Source organism: Rhinichthys klamathensis, unplaced genomic scaffold (genome assembly GCF_029890125.1).
Source record: "Rhinichthys klamathensis goyatoka isolate OS25496 unplaced genomic scaffold, OSU_Roscu_1.1 h1tg000210l_1, whole genome shotgun sequence".
Lineage (NCBI taxonomy): Eukaryota > Metazoa > Chordata > Actinopteri > Cypriniformes > Leuciscidae > Rhinichthys > Rhinichthys klamathensis.
In genome coordinates this window covers 1,787,182-1,812,095 of record NW_026606735.1, presented here as the reverse complement: position 1 = coordinate 1,812,095, position 24,914 = coordinate 1,787,182, and the positions used below count along the sequence as shown (strand labels likewise).

At 37.4% G+C, this 24,914-nt stretch overlaps 1 protein-coding gene across 1 annotated transcript in view; it reads right to left on the bottom strand.

Annotated features, from left to right (window-relative positions):
- aacs (acetoacetyl-CoA synthetase) overlaps positions 1–24,914 on the bottom strand; it is a 42,300-nt gene that overhangs the window by 7,666 nt on the left and 9,720 nt on the right. Inside the window, exons 5-12 of the mRNA XM_056263886.1 lie at positions 22,444–22,541; positions 20,151–20,265; positions 19,947–20,028; positions 18,956–19,106; positions 16,467–16,547; positions 14,685–14,809; positions 4,367–4,431; positions 571–693 (exon numbers count right to left, since the gene is read on the bottom strand). Of these exons, the coding sequence (XP_056119861.1) occupies positions 571–693; positions 4,367–4,431; positions 14,685–14,809; positions 16,467–16,547; positions 18,956–19,106; positions 19,947–20,028; positions 20,151–20,265; positions 22,444–22,541 (840 nt within the window). The remainder of the gene's footprint in view (positions 1–570; positions 694–4,366; positions 4,432–14,684; positions 14,810–16,466; positions 16,548–18,955; positions 19,107–19,946; positions 20,029–20,150; positions 20,266–22,443; positions 22,542–24,914) is intronic.

Below are 24,914 nucleotides of genomic sequence, written 5' to 3'. Positions count from 1 at the left end.
AAGTTTTTGGGATTTCCAGTGAGTTATGTTGACAACGTTCGCACTTCAAAAAAGCCACAGTTTGCAGACATCCCAAGTCTCGCGGAAGTTCCGGGAGTCTCCCGCATATTGATAGCGGCTCCCTGATGCACGCAAATTAGTTAAATTCTCCCGGAATCTAGAGTGAGCGAGCAAGAGCGCGCATGCGAGACAGAAAAAACTGTGCTCCAAACCGTATTGCGCGCACGGCAGAGAGAGCGAGAGCGAGAGACCTTGCGTGTGTGCCTCATGAAGCGCATGTAAGACAGAGAGCATTCTGATTGGCCGGTTTCGGCTTTAAAAAAAATAAATGTAAAAATTGAATCGAACCGTGACCTTAGAAATCGAAAATGTAATCGAATCGAGGATTTGAAGAATCGTGTCACCCCTAGTGAAAAGCAGGTAAAGGAAGAGAGGAAAAGAAAAGAAACAGGAAATGGAAGGGAAGGGGGAAGAAAGGGGGGGAAAAGCCAGGTAATTGAAGGAATGAAGGGGAAGATGCAATCCAATGCAATGAAATAAAAGAAAAGAGGAAAAGAAAAGAGAGCCCACCTGATATGGATCCCAGCAGCACATTGTTCTTAATACAGCTGTACACATACTCGTAGCTCTGGGGCTTCAGTGGAGATCCTGTAGACAGGAGTGTGTGAAGTGTCTGCAGGTTGTGTGTGTTTGCTGCAAATGGACAAGTACAACAAAATGTATTAGTGAAAAGATTAACAATGTTAACTAAATTTAGCATTTACTGAAATACTACACATTGCAAGGGATCAAAAGAAGATTAACAATATCGGGCACAAATAATTAAAGGATTAGTTCACTTTAAAAAAAACTTTTGCTGATAATTTACTCACCCCCATGTCATCCAAGATGTCCATGTCTTTCTTTCTTCAGTCGAAAAAAAATTAAGGTTTTTGATGAAAACATTCCAGGATTTTTCTCCATATAATGCACTTTGCTGGGCACCAAACGGTTCAAGGTCCAAAAGACAGTTTCAGTGCAAACTGCAAACTGTTCAAATGGCTTTAAAACGACACCAGACGATGAATAATGGTCTTATCAAGCGAAACGATCGGTCATTTCAAAAATAAATAACAAAGTTTAAGTTTAATAATGTCAAATGCTCGCCTTGCTCTGTTCTGTGATGCACGTTCGTGACTCTCCTGTTCGAACTCGTTCATCAAAATGAACAAATCTTTTTTCGAGTCATTTGGTTCATTTAACAAACGAAATGAACGAATTGACTCGGAAAAAGATTCGTTCATTTTGATGAACGAGTTCGAACAGGAGAGTCACACAGAACAGAGCAAGGCGAGCATTTGAGCTTATAAAACTTAAACTTTGTTATTTCTTTTTTAAATGAGCGATCGTTTCGCTTGATAAGACCCTTATTCATCGTCTGGTGTCGTTTAAAGCCATTTGAACAGTTTGCACTGAAACTGTCTTTTGGACCTTGAACCGTTTGGTGCCCAGCAAAGTGCATTATATGGAGAAAAATCCTGGAATGTTTTCATCAAAAACCATAATTTCTTTTCGACTGAAGAAAGAAAGACATGGACATCTTGGATGACATGGGGGTGAGTAAATTATCAGCAAAAGTTTTTTTTAAAGTGAACTAATCCTTTAAATTCAGATAGTGTTCCCTACATTTTCATTCCATAACTACTAACAGTAGATATATAGAATAACCATACATATATCTATGTCTTTTAACATCTACTCTCGTGTAATGGAAATCATATATCTATGCAACCTCATAAACATTATAAATTATATTAAAACAATTTAAAAGTAAAGCGTTTTTAATAGGCTCCGATTTCTGAAATCAAGTCCTGAAGTATAATTTATTTAGACAGATTTTAGTCTGGAGGCAGATGGGTATGGCTCACAGTGATCAGAATTATAAACCACATTAAACTGTGCTGAAATGTATGCAGGCGACATGCCAGGCCACCCGTCTGGGGTCCTGTGTAGAGAGGGTCTCTCGCCCCCGTTATCAGAGCCAGTGCCACACCCCACAGGCTAACAGGTGTCGCTCTGAAATGTCAAGCAGCCAAAGGGAGCAGCAGAGGGCCAGGAAGCACGTCTCTGACCTCCAACACACACAGTCCTCTGAACCACACGCATGCAAAACAAATAAATCCCCCAACTCCTCAAACACACCAAGAGCTTCATCTTTAAAGACGACATAAACTGGCATTCAAAAAGCATTTAACTTCCGTAATGTAGAAAACCACAATATTTAGCAGGAAACGTTGTAAGGCATGATTTGTTTTTATTTTTGATATTTAATTGGACTGTGAAAAGATTTTTTTTAATGAATTGATTTGTAATATTTATTGTTTTAATTGAATATAAATATAATTTAATATTACTTCAATTTATTTCTTTTTCACAGCACAAGTTATTTAATTAATTTACTATTGATTTAAATGTCATTTTAATTTAATTTATATGAAATTAGTGAAAAATTAATTTAATTTTAATTTACATTTATATTAAAATGATTGAACGTTAAATTAAATTTAACTTGCAAAGCAACAGCTGTGTCTAAGGGGTCAAGGTTTGGCTGGTTAGCATGGGCGTAACTAAATCTTTTTCCACAGACAGACATTCATAAGTAGCCGTGTATCCTGAAAAAATAGGGTCGATTTTCATTTAAAGTTTTCGAGCTTCATTTCATTTTCAAGTTGTTGTTGTTGTTGTTTAAAATCGCTCTCATGGCAGACATTACGGATAAACCCCGTCTTCCACAGTAATTTGCATTTTAATTCACTTTCAGTTTGTCTCATTATTATTGAATATTCACAAGCACACACAAACGATTTAGTGAATGAACCAGTAGCATCTAGAGCAGGGGTCTCAAACTCAACTTAACTGGGGGCCGCTGGAGGTAGAGTCTGGGTCAGGCTGGGCCGCATCAAGTATTCCACAAAAAATAGTATTCAAGTATTCCAAAAAAGGAGCACAACTGATCCAATCTTCTCAATCTTTATTATTAACGTTTCTTCTGAACTGTTCCTCTGAATTTGAACATTCCTTTCTGTACATGATTGGTTCTTCATGAGCTGTCCTTCTGACAGTTGAAGTTCATTTTACAAACTTTCTTTGTCTATAACACATATTTGTAATATTTATATTTGCTTATGTCCTTTTTATTTTCTTTATACAACACATTAATGATATTGAATGTTTTTTTTGGAAGGCACATTTCCTTTTATTATATACTTAGAAAAACAATTATTGCTTTTGAAATACAAATATTTGCAGTCATGTCTGCCCGTCTTATTGAATTCTTTCTACACATGTAGGCCTATAGTGTCTCAGGCAAATTACTGACTGCACAAATCAAAGCAAACCTTCTTATCAACCTGTTAGACACATATTACAAGCTCAAAATGATTATTCTCACATTGTTTTAAAGCAGGGTCTCTCTCCAACACGTCGGGCCTGGTTGGTGGTAGCTCGACAAGGGGCAGTTCACATATCGCGCTCACATATTTTGTGCGCTCAAGTTCGTTATTTCAAATGTAGGTGCGCGTGCGCGGCAAGCGCGCTCATAATTGAAGCGACGCGCTCATTTTTTCCAGGCGCGCAGTATGTTTGTACTTAGCGGTTGTCTATGGCAACTATTGACAACAAACCCATCGTATGGTAGCCCATTTAAAACGCGGCACACGCAACGACGGGCCGCACTAACATTACACTTTAATGTCAAGTAGGGGGCCACAAAATATCACCCCGCGGGCCGCAAATGGCCCGCGGGCCGCGAGTTTGAGACCCCTGATCTAGAGACTGCTGGGAAAGTGAGGAACAGCCATAATTCTGTGCACACTTAAAAGTAGGTTTGTAAATGTAAACAGGCAAGACAAAAAACACTGATGTGTAAAAAAAAAACATAACTTTGCATTAGGCATTGCCATGTAAATGTAGCCCAATAGACCTGCCTGCCATTGTTTAATATATCATTAAAATGTATCAAACAAAATTATTGGCTAAAAACCTTGAAGTAATGTTTAATTGAGAAATATTTGACTGCTATGTGTAAATTTTTTTTTTTTGGTAATTTTTATATTCATATATTTTATATTTATATTAAACTTTACATAAAGTGGAGTGTTCAACAACATTAATTTTGCTGCGGTATCTACATTGATATTAAGAAATATAAAAAAAAAATATAAAAAAATGGTATTGGTAATGACTACTGAAATATTGTATAGTGACAACCTTATTTACTCATCCTTTACTTTACCAGGAAGGCCCCATTGAGAGGGAGTCCTGGAAGGAGACTATGGTGGATATAAAAAAAAAAAAAAAAAAAGATGACAATAGTTCTGCAGCTCACCTGGTTTCAGATTTCTCTCCTCCAAAACAGACAGCCATTTTGCTCCAGTCCCAAAAATCGTGATTCTGTGAAAAGGATGGATGTTAACAATAGGGTGTATATTTTGAATGTATAAACTAAAGACAAAAAGGGCTTTCTTACAGTTTGCAAAAAAACAACAAAAAAACTGCAATTTAGGAGGTACAATAAGGGGCAACGTCCTTAAAGAATGTGAGATACGTGTACCGCTGGTTGAGACATCACTGCACTAGGCCACATCTCAGAAAAACATAAAAACCACAGCAATCTAGATCTCCCCGCTTTAGAACAAAGAGCAGAACACTTTCAGTGTCAATGAGGTGGAATTGATCTAAATGGTCTGTTGACCTGCAGAGGCCTCGGTCAGCCATCTCTTGATGGAATCACTCACGGTCAGAAATCAGAGGTGGGGGTCATGACAGCGTAATATCTGAAGAGCACAGACAAGCTTAAATGCTGTTAACATGGTTGTGTTAGTGTAATCTCCATTTGTCTAGCACAGAGTTTCACTGTTTACAGCAAAATTACAGTAAAACAAACGTACTACTATACAGGTTGTATAATACATGAAACTGCCAGCCCATTCCTAAATGCAATCGAAGCACAACTGTAACTGCAAAAAATTTCAGAAAACTGACGACAACCATGAGACCATTAAAGTCCCTGTAAAGTCAAAATTAAGTATGTGTTCTGAGGTTGTCACACCACAGAAAAATGTGTTATTAGCCACCCAGCCAAATTTGAATGATAAAAAAAGCCGGTAAGTACATAAAATAAGCTATCAAAATCTTGAAAAAATGAGCAGTATCTCAAACGCTGCTCTCAAACGCTGGGGGCGTGTCCGCTGGCTGTGCTGAAACCACGCCCACTCGCGGGAAAGCTGCCGACGGTGATATTAGGTGATACTGCTTTCGGGACGGGGAGATGAAGGCCGAGGCGGGAGATAGCCGGTTCGGCCCCATTCACCAGTAACAGCGGATTATCAGTGAATCCCAGTTGTCTCCGACGAAAGTTTATAAAACTATCCCGTGTAAAATGATCACTACAGAGGCGGGTGTTGGCGGTGATCCTCAGCTCTATATCAAGGTTGGCTCTTCAACAAAATGAATCCACCTCTTCTTGATGTGATCGTTTTTAGGAAATTTAAATAAAGACACCGATCTGTTTTGTACATGATCGCATCCAGGTAGTAGCCTACGCATTTCCGTGTCGAAGGCATAGCTAGCTAGCAAACTGTAGGCTGTAGTAACTAATAGTGACAGTAACTCGCGATTGAGCGGCGAACTGATGCGAATGTGCTCTATTGTTAGGGGAGGGGCCAGCCTCAGTGCGTCATCAAGTAGGGGCGTGTCCACGAGCTCAGGGGCTCCAGTGCGTCATCGAGCCCCGTTTTAGCCCCACCCTAAAAATCCGGAAAATAGCAATGGTGAAAAACTGTTTAACGGTCTAACTCCACAATTCAGTACTTCACAGTTCACAGTCTTTGTAATATGTTTTAGCAATACATTTCTAACATTTATAATGGGTTTACAATTTTTTTTTAGAATTGCCTTTATAGGGACTTTAATCTATAAACTCACACATCTGCAAATCCACAGTATTATATGGAGAAGCGCTAATTGGACATTTTTTTATTTTTTTTTTATTTTTTAAATTCTCCTTTAGTGGTCCATGAAAGAAAGAAGGGCATACGGCATTAAAACAAAAGGGTGAGTAAACGTTGACTTAAAGGGATAGTTCACCCCAAAATTAAAATTAAGTATACAGCAACTACTCCTTTTACATTCAAAGAGGTTATCCATTCAAAACAGAGGGACACTGAGAACGTGTGGAATATGGTCAGGTAAAACTAACCTTTGTTTGTCTTAAAAAACATTATAAGCAGACTTAAGGGCAAAACCTGAACAAATAATGCGCAAAATATCAGAGGCTGCACATAAATGTAATTAAGTATCCATCTAAACTCATTTGTCATTCTCTGTTTTTCTCTCTCTATAGTTTCCAAAAAGAGACATCCTCGGTGTAGATAGATGTCATGACAACGTCCTGCTGGCGTGTGATTGGTGGCAGCTGGCAAGGCCTGGTTAGTAATGGGTCATTTAGGATGTAGAAAGAGCATTCGATACAAAATGAAATAGAACGTGATTTCACAACCAAGATATCAGTCAGGCGGGGGAAAAAAAATCGAAAACTTGACAGTGCCAATCTAATGATATGACCAACCACTGATGTGTTCCTTCTGTTTATGACATCATGAACCTCTGATTTACTACATAGTCCATCCACTAAATTTATGACAGGATTGTTAAATTTTCTAACATTCTGCAGTCAAGCTTGTCTAATTATTCAGACAGTTCATTTCCTACAAGCCATGGCTACTTGAACATAATTTTGGCCCCATCTGCGTATGGAAAATGAGTCAAGCATGCAAACGGACTTTGTTGGAGTTTTGGCCTCAAGAAGAAAAAAATTAATATAAGCAAATATAATTCAGACTCCCATCACAATATGTGTGTAGACCAAATCTTAGCCTGGTACAGACTAGATACTTGGCTTATTGGTGAAAGATCTGGGCTTTTAACCAACAGGTAAGAGGTTCAGAGGGGAGATCCATCAGCTATCACCACTGAAGCCTTGAGACAGGCACTCAGGGGTGTCCAAACTCTGTCCTGATGGGCCACTGTCCTGCAGAGTTTAGCTCCAACTTGCCTCAACAAACCTACCTGGAAGGTTCTAGTAAGACTTTGGTTAGCTGGTTCAGGTGTGTTTAATTGAGGTTGGAGCTGAACTCTGCACGACAGTGGACCCCTATGAGCTGGATTAAACAACCCTGCTTTAACTTAACATGACATGGTTTTGTGAAAGTTATGGAAACAAATTCCACTGGCCCGAAATGAGTAGTGATGCATACATTTTGTTATCTGGATTGTAATAAGCTCAGTCTTGACTTTAAAACCAGCTCAATTCGGGTCCCGGTCGAGCCCCCAATTGTGTAATGGCCCGGCCCCAGCTTAAAGGGTTAGTTCACCCCCAAATGAAAATTCTGTCAGTAATTACTCCCCCTCATGTAGTTCCAAACCTAAGAGATCGAAACTGGCCGGCCCAAAAGTTATTAAAGACATCGTTAAAATAGTCGAAGTGACTACAGTGGCTCAATCTTAAGTTTATCTAGTAACGAGAATACTTTTTGTGCGCAAAAAACAAACCAAAATAACGACTTTATTCAACTATTAATTTCCGTCTCTGTTGGCTGCACAAAAAGTATTCTCGTCGCTTGATAAACTTAAGGTTGAGCCACTGTAGTCACTTGGACTATTTTAACGATGTCTTTAATAACTTTTGGGCCAGCCAGTTTCGATCCCTTTAAAAGCCTATGGAGGAGTGATCCAGCTCTCAGATTTAATCAAAAATATCTTAATTTGTGTTCCGAAGATGAACGAAAGTCTTACGGGTTTAGAACATCATGAGGGTGAGTAATTACTGACAGAATTTTCATTTTGGGGTGAACTAACCCTTTAACGGTGGAGACCTCTACAACTCAAGTCCTGGAGGACCGTGTCCAGCAGCCTTTAGTTCCAACCATAAACAAACACTTATCAAGGTATGCAGAATTACTTGCAAATTACAGTTAGGTATGTTTAATTAGAGTTGAAATTAAAGTCTGCAAGACACCGGCCTCCAGCACTGCACTGATGTATATTGGGGTGTCCAATGATGATCCTGGATAGCCAACTTTCAACAGAGTTTAGCTCTTGCCCCAATTAACACCTGAACCAGCTAATCAAGGTCTTTAGGATGACTAGGAACTTCCAGGTAGGTGTTTTTGGAGCTAAACTCTGCAGGAAAGAGTCTCTCCAGGAGCAAGATTGGACACCCCAGCTCTAGCCCTGATAAAACAGACCTGAAAATTGTCCCCTATACCCTCATTCACTATTCCCCACATTACTCCACTAATATAGATCCCTTGAAGGAGTGAATGAAAACGAGTGTGCGAATTCGGACACTGAGTGCGCCAGACGGGCTGCCGTTTTTGTATAGTTTGTGCTTGCTGTATAATAATCATTTGAAACTTAGCAAACTGGCAGCTCCAGTAGTAATGAAAATATTTATAAGTACTATACTGTAAGCACTAGTGTAAGCACTATGCACGCACTCCGCTTCGCGTCGTGCCTAACAACGCCATTCAGCCGTGACTTATTCACGATACAGCACAGCCTCTCGTACCTTATTGCTTTTATAAAACGGTTACCACACAATACAAATATTAAAGCCAAAAAATATGTCTCTAAGCAACTTTCATGAAGTAAAATCACTAAAAGCCTTCCTTCCACTGGAAAAAATAGTCCCTGACCATAAACAGCAACAGAAGTTACATACATTATTTCGCCAGTCTTTATGAGTGAGTCAGTCAGTAGTGAAGACTTACATTCAAAGGACTCAAACTTGTGAACACGGAAAAGCAAGACGCAACTGACAAATGACTAGGGCACGGGAAAAACCCTTAACTGTTAAAAGAACAAGATATCGCAGCGGACATTCAAGCGGATTTTTTTATTATGAATATAGGACTGACCTAAAGGAAAATGCTATGTCTACTGTAAATGCAGGTACACTCGCTTACTCTATCTCTCACAATACTCTACTCTGAAAACGATCAGGATATATTTTAGCATGTATTTAGCATAGCATTTATATAGTTATTTAGATTATTTTGTGTAGCCTAGTTAGTTAGTTAGTAGCATAGTACTGCATCAGTTAGGATAGCTTCAAGTTAGCGTAGATTTATCTGTATTTAGTACAGTGGTCAGGATGGTAACGGAATAGAGGTGGAAATGGGCTTCTCCACACAGCTCTCGTTGAAAAGCGACGCAGTGCCAAACTCCTCCTGCATGGACTCCACCACCGCGCAGCAGCGTCTTGATGTGAGTGATCATGTATATTTTAATCACAATTTATGGTTAGGCTAAAGTTAATCCTCTGGGGTCGACAAACGCGCCGGCGCATTTTGCTGGATTTTTTCACATAGCGGCAAAATATCAATATGAATATATGCCTACAAGGAGCGCGCGCTATTGACATCAACTCGACAAAACTCATCAGATGCCGATCGCGATGCGGGAGTTAAGACCGCAGTTTGAGCCAGTGGCTCGAATTGATATGGCCCTGTGTCCACAGACAATTCACCCTCCTCCACTTCAGGTGAAGGTGGGGGAAAAAAGTCCTCGATTTCAAATGACCGCTCTGTTGCAAAGCTACTCGCGTCACTCCAGTCACTCTCCATTATAGAGTCTGACAGCAGCTGTCACTGCGGGTCTCAGGTGCACGCCCCCCCCCCCCCGCTCAGCCCCGCCCTCGGTTTGTCCCCTCTATCTCCGCTGGGGTCTGCCCATTTTATCAGCATTTTTCAAATATTGCCAGTGGGTGGAGTCAGGCTCTGACCATGGGTTTAGTTACCCTTTAATAATCGATTATAAAGGAATTTATACCTGATGATATTATTCTGTACCCACATAGGACCAGCGGTTTGGAAAAAGGATGGATGGATGGATGGATGATCAGCCAACAGTGACCATATGGGACAAAGAAAGAGTTGTCTAGCATGACCAAGTTTCACAATGGCCCTTTGTCCAGAACAGGTTTCCCTAACACATTTTCCTTCATCTACATGGACACCACATCTGCCCTCTGATTGAATATTGATCATTTGTAAACATTAAACATAATTAATCTGAAGGGGGACCAGCCGAAGATAAAAGCTAATCCAGGATCAGTATATTTGTACAACTAAACATAGGGACAAAAGAGAGAACATGTTTTATTTATCATGTGGTGGACATCAGGAAGAGTTTTAGCTTGTCTGGAAAAGAGGGGTAGATGGGTTGATTCAGTCTGTCCATTTATTTGTATCACAAACATGTCTACACATTCAGACTGCATAGAGTACACTACACAACTGATCACAGACCTGGACTGAAGTGATGATCCCATAATACATTCCCTCACAAACTTACTTAAAGCAACAGGAGAGGTGTTTCTTGTCAATATAAAAAAAGACAGCATAGAGGAAGAGCTTGCGATTGTTTTTACATGAACAATAAGAAACAGAGTTAAAAAATAAAGATGAAACCGTGCATGGTGAGAGTGGAGAGGCATTTTGATGTTTTTCTATTTATTTATTTTTTGCTCCAGCTTCTCAATGCCTTGCTCTCTCACAACTTTATTCGCTTTTGCTCATTACTGCTCTCTCATCTGGATTGTGAACACAATTAAAGACTAGATGGCCCAAGTCTTAAAACGAAGTTGAAATCTGTCGTGCCACCTATAGTACGACGTGTCAGTACGTGTCTCAGAAGTCTGCACACCTCAAGGGTATGAATGGGTATTAACTACGATCTGCAAATTATTTGCAAAAGACTAAAAGATCAAAAGTATTAAGCTTGAGTCTTGTAGTTTCCATTTTTAGGTGTACCAAACTTTTGCTGTGTTACTAGTTTTGAAATAAGCACTTTACAAACTGAATAAAGTGTTTTATAGACCGGCCATATTCCTGCTTAAAAATGGCCGATCTATAAAACACTTTATTCTGCTCGTAAAGTGCTTCAATTTGAAGTTTAAAGGAATGGAAAACAATATTTTCCTCGCTCTTTTGAAATAAAACAGGTTACCATGTAAACATTCTCATAGTCTAATAAAAAAGACACAAAAATTGGGCAGCACACAGATGGTGAATTACGAAAATTGCAGTCGTAGAATGCAGACAGCCAAAATATGCTTTGGGCTCAAGATCTACAACATGCATTTACAAAATGGATAATGGTTCATGGATAATGTTTCATGCTGACTTTAAATGACCAGGACTAACAGGTAAAAGTTTGTGGGTTTGATCTATACTGATATTTTTTTTTGTCACATTACTTGTATTATTTGTCACATGTTTTTGTGTGTGGGCCCAATTAAGGCGATTACCTGTTTCTATTTAAAGTTGACTTTACTCTACATTGGTATTATGCCTGATGAAGACCTGACGGTCGAAACGTTGTGCTATTAATAAATTCATTTGGAGCAGCTATTTTCATTGTGCGGAATTCACGCTTCTTTTTTCGTTTATGTTACTTTGTTGTCCTGCACCTGAGCCCAATCTGGGTGTTAGGGATGTGCACACTAGTTTTGTATTTTTAATCTATACTGAACAACAGCATATCCTCTAATCTTTTTTTCCTCACAGTGAACTCTAAATAAACCCTATACAGCCTAGAGGAATAACTTGCATAACATACTCTCAGATACAAACCAGAGCTGCCTTTCAAAATTAGGACAGTTCATTTAACACATTCATTTAAATAATAATATGAATTAAAAAATAATGTGATAAAAAAAAACACTATTTAAGCATGCCACCTGACCCATAAGTAAATTCCACATTAAGGAATATTCCTATGATTAAAGCAATTCAAGCTTGAAGCTCAGCTGCTACTACAGGCAACACGCCTCGCCAAATCACATTTACCAAAAACAGACTGCACAGAATCAGATCACGCAGGACGCATTGTTGCATTCAGAACAGTAAGACAGAATGCAACTGCATGGAACTGAACGCGGGGGCTTTGAGACATGCTTTAAAGGGGTCATATAATGCCAAGTTAATTTGATTCTTTAGGGTCTAAATGAAAAGTTTGTAATATACTTTAATTAAAAATTCTCATTAGTGTTGTAAGAAAACACTAATTTTACCTGGTCAAAAACAGCTGTTTTCAGCATGCCGTTTCAGTGCATATGCGTTTAAATGATAATGAGCTTCGCTCACTCCGCGCCTCTGTTCTGCGGGCGTTTTGACACAACGCACGTGGAGTGTTGCCTTGACAACAGTTGAGGGTATATTTTGGAGAAAGAATGGAGAAAGTCTCTGAGGACACATCTGTGCAATGGTATCAGTTTGAACCGGAGTCGGACCCGGAACAAGATGACGGCCGCAAAGAAGTTCGACAATAAAGGCTCGAACAGGACGTTTCTGAATGGTTGGTTAACATAATGTCACTTTGATCTATCTTTGTGTACTGGCAGGGTAGAGTAACTTAGTGAGATGTACGAACGCTATGTTTACTGATGTATACATACTCAGTTTGTAATAACACAATAACCATAACGCGTTGTTCATTATAAACGTGGGATTATGAATTATATTGAGAACATCGTATAGAAAACATGCCGTGTAAACCTTAGCCGCATTCATCGTGAAGCGTGCAAGTGATTTGCAAAGATTAATATAAAATATACAATTTTACACTCACTTCTTCTGGAGGTGCAGCAGGGACATGAATAGTTGGTACCGCCGATTCTTTTTTCAGGAGCAGCTTCTTAGCAAAACCAGCTTTATACTGAGTCTGACCCTCGTTTATAAAGCAGTCTGCGTAAAGATTCGCGAATAACGCAAACATGAAAGCAGTGACGTTGCTCGTGGGGAATATTCCCTTCGAAAACAAAACTCAGCCACTGCGTCTTCAGCGGTTCGGATTTAGGAACATCAAAATGACCGTGTTCGTTATTACACCCAAGAACAGAACACCACAATCGCTTAGACACCATTCTGCTCCAGCGTATCAACAATGACGGACTATGATGACAGCTCGCTCAGGGCGGGTCTGTGTTGAAACGCTGCTGTCAATCAACAATTGTGGGAGGGGCGTCCATTTTATTGACGTCACAAAAACAAACGGCTCAATTTGAGGCAGGGGAAAACATAAGGAGATTAAAACAAAAACACTGGATAGATTTTTATCATTATATGATGGTTGTGTACAGGCACTGCCAACACACATTTCAGTACAATCAACTTGAAAAAGTGCATGTACCATTATATGACCCCTTTAAAAGTTGAGAAATGGCCAAAGACAAACATGTACACAGACCAACACTTAAAAAATAGTACAGAGTGAATGCGAGAATGCGTCATGCATGAACATTCAGACTGACTTCACTAACCGACTCAATTGTGATATAAATTGCTGTGGACCAGTACTGTGATAGGCTTATGGAACTATTTTGTAAAAAAAAAAAAAATTTAAACTGACCTCTTAAGTAATTTTTTGTAATGTCTATTCAATACTTTACTTGTTTACCACAATGTTGTCTTTAAATATTCTTTATTTAGGGTATTTTTGCAATTAATTTAATTAAATCATTACACTTGCGTTTAAAAGTCTGTAAGGAGTTTCTTCTGATCACCAAGGCTGCATTTATTTAAGGCTGTTTTTTTATTATTATTTCTTCATTTATTGTTTAAAAATACAGTAAACAGTAATATTTTAAATATAATTACAATTTTAAATTCCAGTTTTCTATTTTCATATATTTTAAAATGTAATTTTTTTCCTGTGATGGCAAAGCTGAATTTTCAGCAGTCATTACTCCAGTCTTCAGTGTCACATGACATGATCCTTCAGAAATCAGTCTAATATGCTGATTTGGTGATCAAGAAACATTTATTATTCTCAATGTTAAAAACATTTATATTAATATTTTTGTGAAAACTATGGTAGACATTTTTTCCGGATTCTTTGATAAGTATAAAAGAGCAGCATTTATTTAAAAAAAAAATTGAATTGCAACATAATAAAGGTACTTTTTTTTAAATAACTGTCAACAGTGTCACTTCCCTGCTGAATAAAAGTATTAATTTCATTGAGTTGAATTTCATTTAATTTCATTCAGTATTAACTATTAAATGGCAGTGTATTAAATTTTAAATTTTAATTTTTAATCAATTGACAGGCCAAATTAAAATAAATATTTAAAAATGAATGTCTCTGAAGTAATTCAAGCAGCACACATGGGTCTGGTGAGTAATAAAAATGTGTGCATGTTTTGGATTTCCCAAAAGCTGCTGCAAAAAAAATTCTCTATTTTCTTGCTCTTGGGAAAAGGTGAGACAATGAAAGTTAAGAATAGAAGCTTTCACCAGCAGCCAAGAGAGACTGAAAATGAGCGCGCACACACACACACACACACACACACACACACAAAACTCCAGTGTCTGTTGCACTTCGATCCTTTCTGATCAATAACAGGTAAACTCTGAAAGGAACTCGATGCCACATTAGAGGTGGCCAATTAGAGCGGTCTCTTTAAATCAGGTTGCCGTGGTGATGTGGTGTCATTTACACAAAGGGCACAGCAAATGCTAGTGATAAGCGCTGCCACACCTCGGCCAATTACAGCACGAGCATGAGGAAAAAGACAGACTGAAGCTCCTGACTGTAACACCTTCATTAGAGAGTCTCTCTCTCACACAACACAAACTTACCCCAAACGGTCTACGAGGTCCCAGAGCACATTGGCACTGGGAATAAGAGGAGAGCCGTCGTACAGGACCACAGAAGCCCCAACGGCTAAAGAGGACATAAGCCAGTTCCACATCATCCAGCCCGCCTGCACATAAAAAAGAGAGCCCTGCTTTTAGATTGGGTCAGAGAATTTCTGTCTCGTATTTGACCAGGTTTCTGTAGATAAACATAACTACTCCACAAGGTTTAACAAACAGTGTTCAAAATGGTCCATTTCAATTCAAATATTACTCTGAATATCACACTGGACTAACTAAATATTCAAAATGACGTGTACCTTCATTTTGCAAACAAAAGACACAGTGTAAAGAAAATATATTTTCCTAACAAAGACATCATGGAGTATGGTGTTAATCAGATTTATTACTTGATGTCCCTGTTGTTCCTGTGTACGATTCATAAGTGTGCGTTATTCTAAAGAAAAAAGTTTGTTCATAATCTTTCATCAAAATGTAATAATGTTCTCTACCTCTGAGATTACTTTTTTCATTGTAATAACCAAGGCTGTGGGGGTGGCATAAAATAATATATTAATCATAGACTAATGCAAAGAGATCTATAATACCTGTAGAAGTACACAACCTGCATGCTGCTAATCACCTGAGCTGTAAATGCCACTACTATTCAACAATTTGGGGTCAGTGAGAAAGATAGAAATTAGAACTTTTTAAAATGTATTTTATATATATATATATATATATATATATATATAGATAGGGGTGTAACCTCATGTCATGATTCCATACATATCACGATACTGAACTCACAATACGATATTATTGCGATACTCCAAGACATATGATAAAAGGTTAACAAAAAAACTGTAGATTAAAAATGCTAAATTTGGTATTACATTGTGTGTGTAAATGAACAGGCTTGGACTCGGTGCTGGAAACCCAATGCACAGGACAAAAGAGACACCAGAATAAAAATATTCATGATTCTGAAGCTGAAAATACAGAATTATTTTAGACTCTTTCACTGACTATATATTTAAAATAAAGACATTTGGCATTATCAGGACCCACAAATATTCCCCCATTGCATTATTATACATTATATTCAACATTATATAGTGGTTTAATGTACTTCTGACTCTAAAAGTCTAAAAACTTTTTTCTCACAAAGTAATTTTTATTTAGGGTGAACTATCCACGATACATATGGTTGAATTTTTGTATTGCGATATATTGTGACACGATATATTGTTAAACCCCTAATATATATATATATATATATATATATATATATATATATATATATACATATATACACACACACAGTATATTTAATTAGCAAGGACACATTAAATTTATTTAAAAGCAACAGTAAAGAATTTTAAACAAATGCTGTTTTTTCTTTTCATCAAAGAATCCTGAAAAAAGTATTAGTTTCCACAAAAATATTAAATGTTTCTTTTGAGCCAAATCAGCAAATTAGAATGATTTTACTGGAGAAATGGGACTGAAAATTCACAGAAATTAAATGCATTATAAAATGTATTAAAATAGAAAACAGTTATTTTAAATTGTAATAATCTTTCACAATATTACTGTTTTACCATATTTTTGATCATTTAAACTGGCGAGCATTGAGGTTTCAAAAACATTAAAAGAATCTTACTGACCCCGTTCTTTTGTTAGTGAATATGTTGCTTGCAAAAAGTATTTAATTTAGAATACACTGCTACCGTTTTCCCCCATGACGGTGTAGTTACGGCATCTAAGGTCGCAGATACATACCGTAGTGTAATATATGATGACATCATTGTAGGTCATGTTGCCATGGAGAATGTGTTCTTTAAGATGTTGGATGAGAGTGCCCTGGGGAATGGAGAATAAAAGGGTCAGACTGGTAACTGGGCGTTGAACATGTTCATAGTTAACATGATGAACCACACATGTGGTTACTCTGCTAGGACATCTGTGTGAATCTGAGGGGAAATGACTTAAAATCACCTTGAGACAGGTTGGTGGAAAAATGGCTAAGAAAAATCTGTAATATTAGAGGAGGCATAACAAAAACATTAGTTGAGGATTGTGTTTGTTTTACTGGATGTCACGTTCTCCTCAAGTTCTTTCTCTTGTGCTGGTGTCATACGTTCAGATGGATTCTGGCTGGCAGGGAACGACCTAATTACCAAACTAAAGGATCAGCGACACTGCATGGATTTTAAAAAAAAGGAGGAAAAAAACAACATCACAAACCCTGTAGTATGCACCTAACCTGTATCCTAGTGAAAGCATTAATTATGAGCGTGTTCCTTCATTCCCTAACTGCTATAACCCAACACAAGTACTGTTTTCATAAAAGCAACTGAATATTGACCATCCATAGAGCGAGAAGAGCAAAAGATATGGAAGATACAAAAGATATTCATGTGTACACATGATTGTGTGTTTTCATTCACACAGGGCTCTAATTTTCTAACACGCAAGAGAGGCGTCAGACACAAACGCCGCAAAGGCTGAAGGGAAAAGCAGTGAAAACGTGAAAATAAAAAAAACACAGTGCTATACACACACACACCAACCAAGCACATATGAAGTGTTTGTGAAGCACAAAACAAAAAAGAGATCAAGCACTGCTTTTCAGATGAATTTTCTGTGGAACCTGTGTATTTGTGGGAATGAGTACAGGAACCAAGGTTGATTTACATCTGCTGTGTCCCTAATGTTGGGATTATACAGGAAATGCATTCAGAACGGATGGCAATGGTGCACATAATTGCTCATCCCATCTGGCTTATAGTGTCGTAGAGATTTGAAAATGGTCTCTTATTGCCATCTAGTGGTCTATGTTGCTGATTCAACAGATTTTGACCAACTCCTTTAGGAAGGAACTCCTTTAACTCTTTTTATTTAATGTGATGTTGGCACTTGGCACTAATGTACAGAAATCACAACCAAGAGAAATGATGCAGTAGTTTAAGAAGCAGACCAAGTGGAAAGGTTACGGAGCCCCTAAAGGGACATGGTGATGAAAAAAATATGGGATTTGGGATTAAAAAATAGATTTAAAGCTTTGCGTTCAACCATATCATATGATTACAATCGTGTATTTATTTGGATTCATGTTTTATCTGTCTCTTCCCTGTGCCTTTGTTGATACCTGGCTAAAGCATAAGCATATACAGTACGTCAATAAAAAATATGAACTCTGGTTAACTCGTAGAACTCATAACTTTGTGTTTTCTGTCCGTGAGCTCCCTCTGTTGCTCTGACTGAAGGGATAGTGAGACAGGAGAGATCGCTCAAACCTCCTTAGGCCGCATCATTTGTGGAAAATTAATAGAAATGCTCACTCTTTCCAAAAAATGTGACGTAAACATATTTTATCAATATTTTTCTAAGGGTGTAAACCTTAATGGAGTTGTTTTGTGCATTCCTGTGATCGTAAAATAAATGGAAGCAGGTGCAACTGAATAGGTATGTGCTCTCTTTTTATGTGAAACGGTAAATCCCAGTTTGATTCAGCATGATTGATATGCACTCCTGACACAAATTAATAAATTGCTGTCACTGTAAAAAAAAAAAATTACTGTCAAACATTGGTCAAATATCAAAGCTGGAATCTTAAGTTCGTTTCAGTCATGCTCATTTTGCGATCTAGCTAGATTTCAGTCAGCTGGTGAAATGGTGAGGTTGTGTGACGTCATCCTATGGAGGCGTGTTTTAAGGTAGCGCTGCGCCTTTTCTGGTCCGATAGTGGAAACGCAACTTGATTTTTGCCTCGGTGCTTGATGTCCAAGGCTATTGGCCCCGACCGGGATGTTGTTAGCAGGGGCCTGACATTCTGTTATATGCTTGACATTTTTATAGTTAAAAAACCCCCGAACATTTCTATTTCTATTTAATTTATTTCTATTTCAGTTTTTAGTAATTTTAGTACTTCAACGAAAATAAGAAATGCTGCCTTAGCAACTAACTGATATTTATATTTTATTTTATTTCAGCTTTTATAAATGAATGATAATGAGTTTTAATAGTTTTAGTTAACAATAACAACACTGCCCCAAGCAAAGTTTTTACATGGTAAATTGATCATTCAGCTGTTGATATTTGTATACCTGCAAAACAAATGCTACCATCGGTATTTTCTTTCTTTATACGTCATGTTCGGGGAATCGGAACAACGGCAAGCTTCAAAAATGAATCTGAAAATGGATGCCTCAAGTGGGTATTGCACAGTGCACAATATATCATTTGGACTCTGCATAACACACACTCACCCCAGCAGAGTGCACCATGCACTTGGGAGCTCCTGTGGTGCCAGAGGAGTACATGATGAAGAGAGGATGAGAGAAGGGAAGCTGCTCAAACTCCAGCTGAGGGTCCTGATCCCCTTCTTTCCCCGTGGCCAAGAAGTCCTCCAGGAACACACTGAAAAAACAGTAAAGAACACAGAGATTCAGGACAGACTCTATCCTAACCAGACAATATAAAACCCATATAGCATATGCAACTTCATAGAGAAATTTGGAATTGATCTAGTCTTCAGTTTAACAAGGGCTAACAAAGATTTAACATTGATTGATTTAGACAAAGTGATTTATAAGTGAGGAATTCCACAACACAATTGATTCAGACACTTGAGGTGTCTTCCTTCCAATCACCCAAAAGTTACCTGAAAAACTGACTTCACAGGGTATTCAGCCATCTTAAGTAAGATTCCATATCAATGTGTGAATTTGAAGTAGCAGTTATAATGTCATAGCCACGGGTTACATAACAGTAAAGAAGTTCCATAGAATATACCCAAATCACATTTATTTTTTAATATTAAATAACACAACAGATATTTATCAACAAATATTAGGCTTGACAGATTATATAAATGTTATGAAATATTTAATAATTCATTTTATAATACACCAATGTATTACATACAAATGTACACTACTGTTCAAATGTTTGGGGATGGTAAAATGTCTGCATTTGTTTGATCATAAAAACATGAATATTATATAATAAAGTGACCAGCTTCTGTTTTAATATATTTTAATATTTCATTTATTCTTATGATGGCAAGGCTGAATTTTCAGCATCATTCCTAAAACAGTTGTATTAATATTAACTGATACATTTTTTCAAGATTCTTTGATGAATAGAAAGGTTTATTTTGTACCATCGTAACTTTTGATCAATGAAATGCATTCTTGCCGATTCAAATTAAACTTGTACGTATAATGTGATTGTTAGCACACACATAGATGCACAGACCTGTTGGGAATCTTGGAGAGGTCGGTTTCTTGTCGAGAGCGAACGTATGGAATGACCACAACCTTCTTCAGGTCAGGGAGACCTGAGAGAGATGATGGGGGGAAAAACAATTATATGAGGCTCAATGAAATGCAAACATATCAACAAGACGACGTGATGGGGAAAATCTAGCTGTGCGTGAGCTGAAACACTTGTGCTTTATACCTTTAACAACGTTCTGGAGTTTCTCCATATGGTCGTGCTGCTTGCCGTTATACACAACAGCTGCTACTGAGAATATCAACTTGGGCTGGATCTGAGAAATTCTGTCCAGTACTCCCTGAAGAGAAAAAGAGAGACATGAAAGACAGGTAAAAAAAAACAGGAGCAAAGATACACACACACAATAGGCTGTATTTTTTTTAACTTTATATATTAATATATTCAATATATATATATATATCACAAAAAAAGAATATGCTATATATATACACTATATAGTCACTACCGTTCAAAAACTTTTGGGGTCAGTAAGATTTTTTTTCTTAAAAAAAAAAATTAGTATGTTTATTTAGCAAGGATGCATTCAATTGATCAAAAGTGACAGTAACGACTTTTGCATTGTTACAAAAGATTTTAAAATAAATGCTGTTCTTTTAAACTTTCTATTTACAAAAGAATCGTGAAAAAAAAAAAGATCACACAGATAATAATAAGAAACGTTTCCTGAGCACCAAATCAGCATATTAAAATGATTTCTGAAGGATCCTGTGACACTGAAGACAGGAATAATGGCTGCTGAAAATTCACCACTTTACCATCACAGGAATAAACTACATATTAAAATAGAAAACATTTTAACTTGTGATAAAATTTCACAATATTTTTATCAAATAAATGTATCCTTTGTGAGCATAAGAGACTTCTTTCAAAAACATTTTTTTAAATCTTACCGACCCCCAAAATTCCGACCCCCAAAATTGTAGTGTATAACCAATGCAGCAATGTGATGTAGTACCCCATCTTAACCACAGGGGGCAGCAGTGTATGTACAGAGTTCATTTTAGCCAATAAGCCATGGTGAATCTATGTTGCTTTAGCTACTAAAGGCAGTCCTATTAATGGAATAACCACAGCCCAGGGGGGGCTTTAGACTTACTTTAATCTCCTCGTAGGAGAGTGTATGTGAGAGAGACACAGAGTGGCAGGAGCGAGAGGAAAAGTGTGTGCATGTCTGACAGAGTGTTTGACATAGCTCACAGGTCACACACACATTTGAAGACAGTGAGAATTGATGGTTAGATGGCCTACTTTTTTGTACGTGGGAGCCGACATGTTGCAATAATATGGCCAACTCAATATAACTATATTTAACACTTTCGCTTGTGGGATAAACAGAGTGCATTTAACAGACAAGACTACAAGACAGTGGAAGCTCATGACAACAACTGCACCAGTGTAAGTATGAAGGCATGTGGGCATTTGAATGCCGGGTCAGCGTGGTACAGCAATGCCTGGCAGCCGAGGGAAAATGGAGGCTTCATTCAAAATTCATTCTACCGGAATCCAAATCTGAGGTTCCTACATCAGGTAACCGCTGACAGACGAAAAGGATTTCTCCTTGCCACTGACTGGATACATCAGTGTTCCTTGAGGGCATTTCATTTCTCTATTTATTAAAATGATCAACTTGGCACTTTAAATTTCAGTGACTGAAGCTGAAGAAGGTCAGCCAAATGATTTGCTGTATGAAATACTTTGCTACTGTTCAAAAGTTTAGGGCCAGTATGATTTATTTTTAAAATAAAATAAATTAATTATTTTATTCAGCAAGGATGCAATCCATTGACAGTAAAGACATTTATAATGTTACAAAAAGAGATCCATTTCAAATGAATGCTGTTCTTTTGAACTTTCTATTCATCAAAAAATCCGGTTTCCACAAAAATATTAAGAAGCACAATTAGTTTCTTTCAACATTGATACTAATAATAAATGTTTCTTGAGCAGCAAATCAGCATATAAGAATAATTTCTGAAGGATCACGCGACACTGAAAATTCAGCCTCGCCCTCACAGGAATAAATAAATTAATATTAAAATAGAAAATAGAAAACGAGTATTTTAAAATCATAATAATTTTTCACAATATGACTGTTTAAACTGTATTTTAATCAAATAAATGCAGCATAAGTGAGCATAAGATACTTTTTTTATCTTACCAAACCCAAACTTTAGAACAGTAAAGTAAAGTGGCCATGCATGCGTGTTTGAAATCTGTCAGCATTATAATTTCATACTTTCTGAACTTCCCTGGATCACTGTGAAAGTGAAATACCTTTCTCACCTGATCTAGCCTGTATAGTATGTTTAATGTTCTGATGATCCAAAGTTGTTTCTACACACTAACTGCATACGTCATACAATTAAAGTAGTAGTATTCGATAGTAATAGTAGTAGTAGTAGTAGTAGTAGTAGTATAGTATACTATACAACCACTATGCATGTAAAGCTCTTACATTGACACCAAAATCTGGAGAGGTTGAACTCCAGATGGCACCTATACTGGCTGCAGCGAGCATGGCCTCAACAGCATGAATCCCATTGGGCAGATATCCTGAGGTAAAGAGAGTGAGAATATATATCAGAAATAACAAAATTACATTAGAAACAGCAATGCATCACCTGAAAGAGATGCAAGTTATTTTAGTGGGCACTCAGCAGGCACAATATATTAAATGATCTTATTAGAAATACTGTGCTTTTACTGGCAAAAGAGACGATAACTGAAAATATTACACAAGGGGGAAAATGATAAATACAACAAATTTAATACCTAAAAAGTAACGCTTACATACAGTCGCAGTTTTACTAAAAAGGAAGTATATTTCATTACACTTTCAATATACTTGACCAAAGTGACTCGTGGAGGCAATAATATAAGTTGAGCATCAAATTTGGAGCCGAAAGAAGTTAAGTTTAGCAGAAACAGTTGTGGTTGCTTGGCTAGGTTATAATCAAGATTTACTTAAAAAAAAAAAAAAGATTGAAAAAGATTAGAAAATAGCTTGAATTATACATTTAAAATAAAGCTGAAGCAAAGACAAATAAATGTTACAATTAAATTAACTATAAATTAAATACTTGGTGTAAATGTAAATTATATTGTGTATTGAACAAAATAGAGAGAGTAAAGATAGAAAGATACAGAATAGAAACAGTGTCCATTAGCTAAATGATACTGCGGCAATAAGGCCTGGCCTCATCAGCAAAGTGGCCATATATTCACTCCTACTCATACACACACACACACACGCTGTAAATCAAGGAACAGACAAGGACATTTTAGTTGAGAGAAACACGCTTTACACATGAGCACACAGAACCGCACACTCTAACAGGATCAGTATACTCAGCCTTTGTAAACTTCTACGCTTTTAATTCACACAACACACACTTGCTCAGAAAAGACACACCTATAAACACACAGTTATGTTTGCATCCACGTAGACGTATTTATAAAAACAGTAAAGTAAACACACACACACACACACACACATACCATTTCCCAAACTGTCATTACCACTTCTGTTTTTAAATATAGCTAATAATAATAAAAATTATAATTATTATAGACAAACTGTATTGAACTGAATGCACTTTGTCCTGTTAAGGGAAGTTTGTGTTTGTGTGTATATAAATATTTAGATCTGGTGACTGTGCAGGCCATGGGAGATGTTCAACATACTTTCATGTTCATTAAACGATTCTGTCAGAAGTCTTGCTGTGTGTATTGGTGCCTTATCATGCTGATACACGGCATAAACTTCAGGGTACAATGTTTGAACCATGGTCCATTGGGTGCACATGGTCCTCCAGAATGGTTCAGTAGTCTTTGGCAGTGAAATTGCGCCCAACAAGCACAGTAGGGAATGCCATGATATTGCAGCCCAAACATCACTGATGTTGATGTGATGTGGGAAAGAGTGAAGGAGGACACATCAAAGAATATTATATGTTTCACATTGTCCACAGCCCAAGATTTGCACTGTTGGCACTAGGGGTGGAACGGTACATGTATTCGTATTGAACCGAAACGGTACGGGCGTCACGGTTCGGTGCACGAATTTACACGGAGAATACACGGTATAAAAATAAATAAAACTCCCGTGCAAATTACTTAATGCAATGCGGAATCTGTACCATCGGCTTAGCTCTGAACGCGCGTTCACTTCAAACGTTTTGCTTTATACGCGCGTCCTATTCGCTTTGGACTAGCGTCGAACTAGACGCGATAGACGCGAATTTGACGCTCTATTCGCGTTTGGTGTGACGGCATAATGAACACGCTGCGATGTCAAGATTGCAATGCTGGAGTGTGTGTGTGTGTGTGTGTGTGTGTGTGTGTGTGTGTGTGTGTGTGTGTGTGTGTGTGTGTGTGTGCGCGCTAGAGAGAGAGGCGCGAGCGCGATCGAACAGTGGAAACCTAAAAAACATACTCCGTCATTTTGTTCATACAGATCATTAAACCTGCAAAGTGTTCACTTATATGTGTGTACACTCGCAATAAAACACAACATTGTGCTTTTGTCACACTGTAAACTCTTGTCAAAGTGTAACCTACTACAACTTTCACCCAACCAAAATCACACACACACACACACACTGTTTTAAAAGCACAACATATTTATCCAACTCCATTTCAAAACAATCTGTGGGTTCCATCTTTTATCATTTATAATTCAGATGAAAATGTTACATTGTTAATTAATAATGTTAATTAAAATTAAGGAAAACAAATATATTGATCTGAAATATAGCAAAATAATTTTAAATTAATTCAGGTACAATTACCAAAGCAAGGCCTTTTTGTCTTTTTATTAATTTAATTAATAAACTAATTATATAAAACTATTGTCAGTCCACTACAAATAAACTGGTTCTATGCCTTTATTAATACAAAATTTCCCTCCATTGTACCGAAATCGTA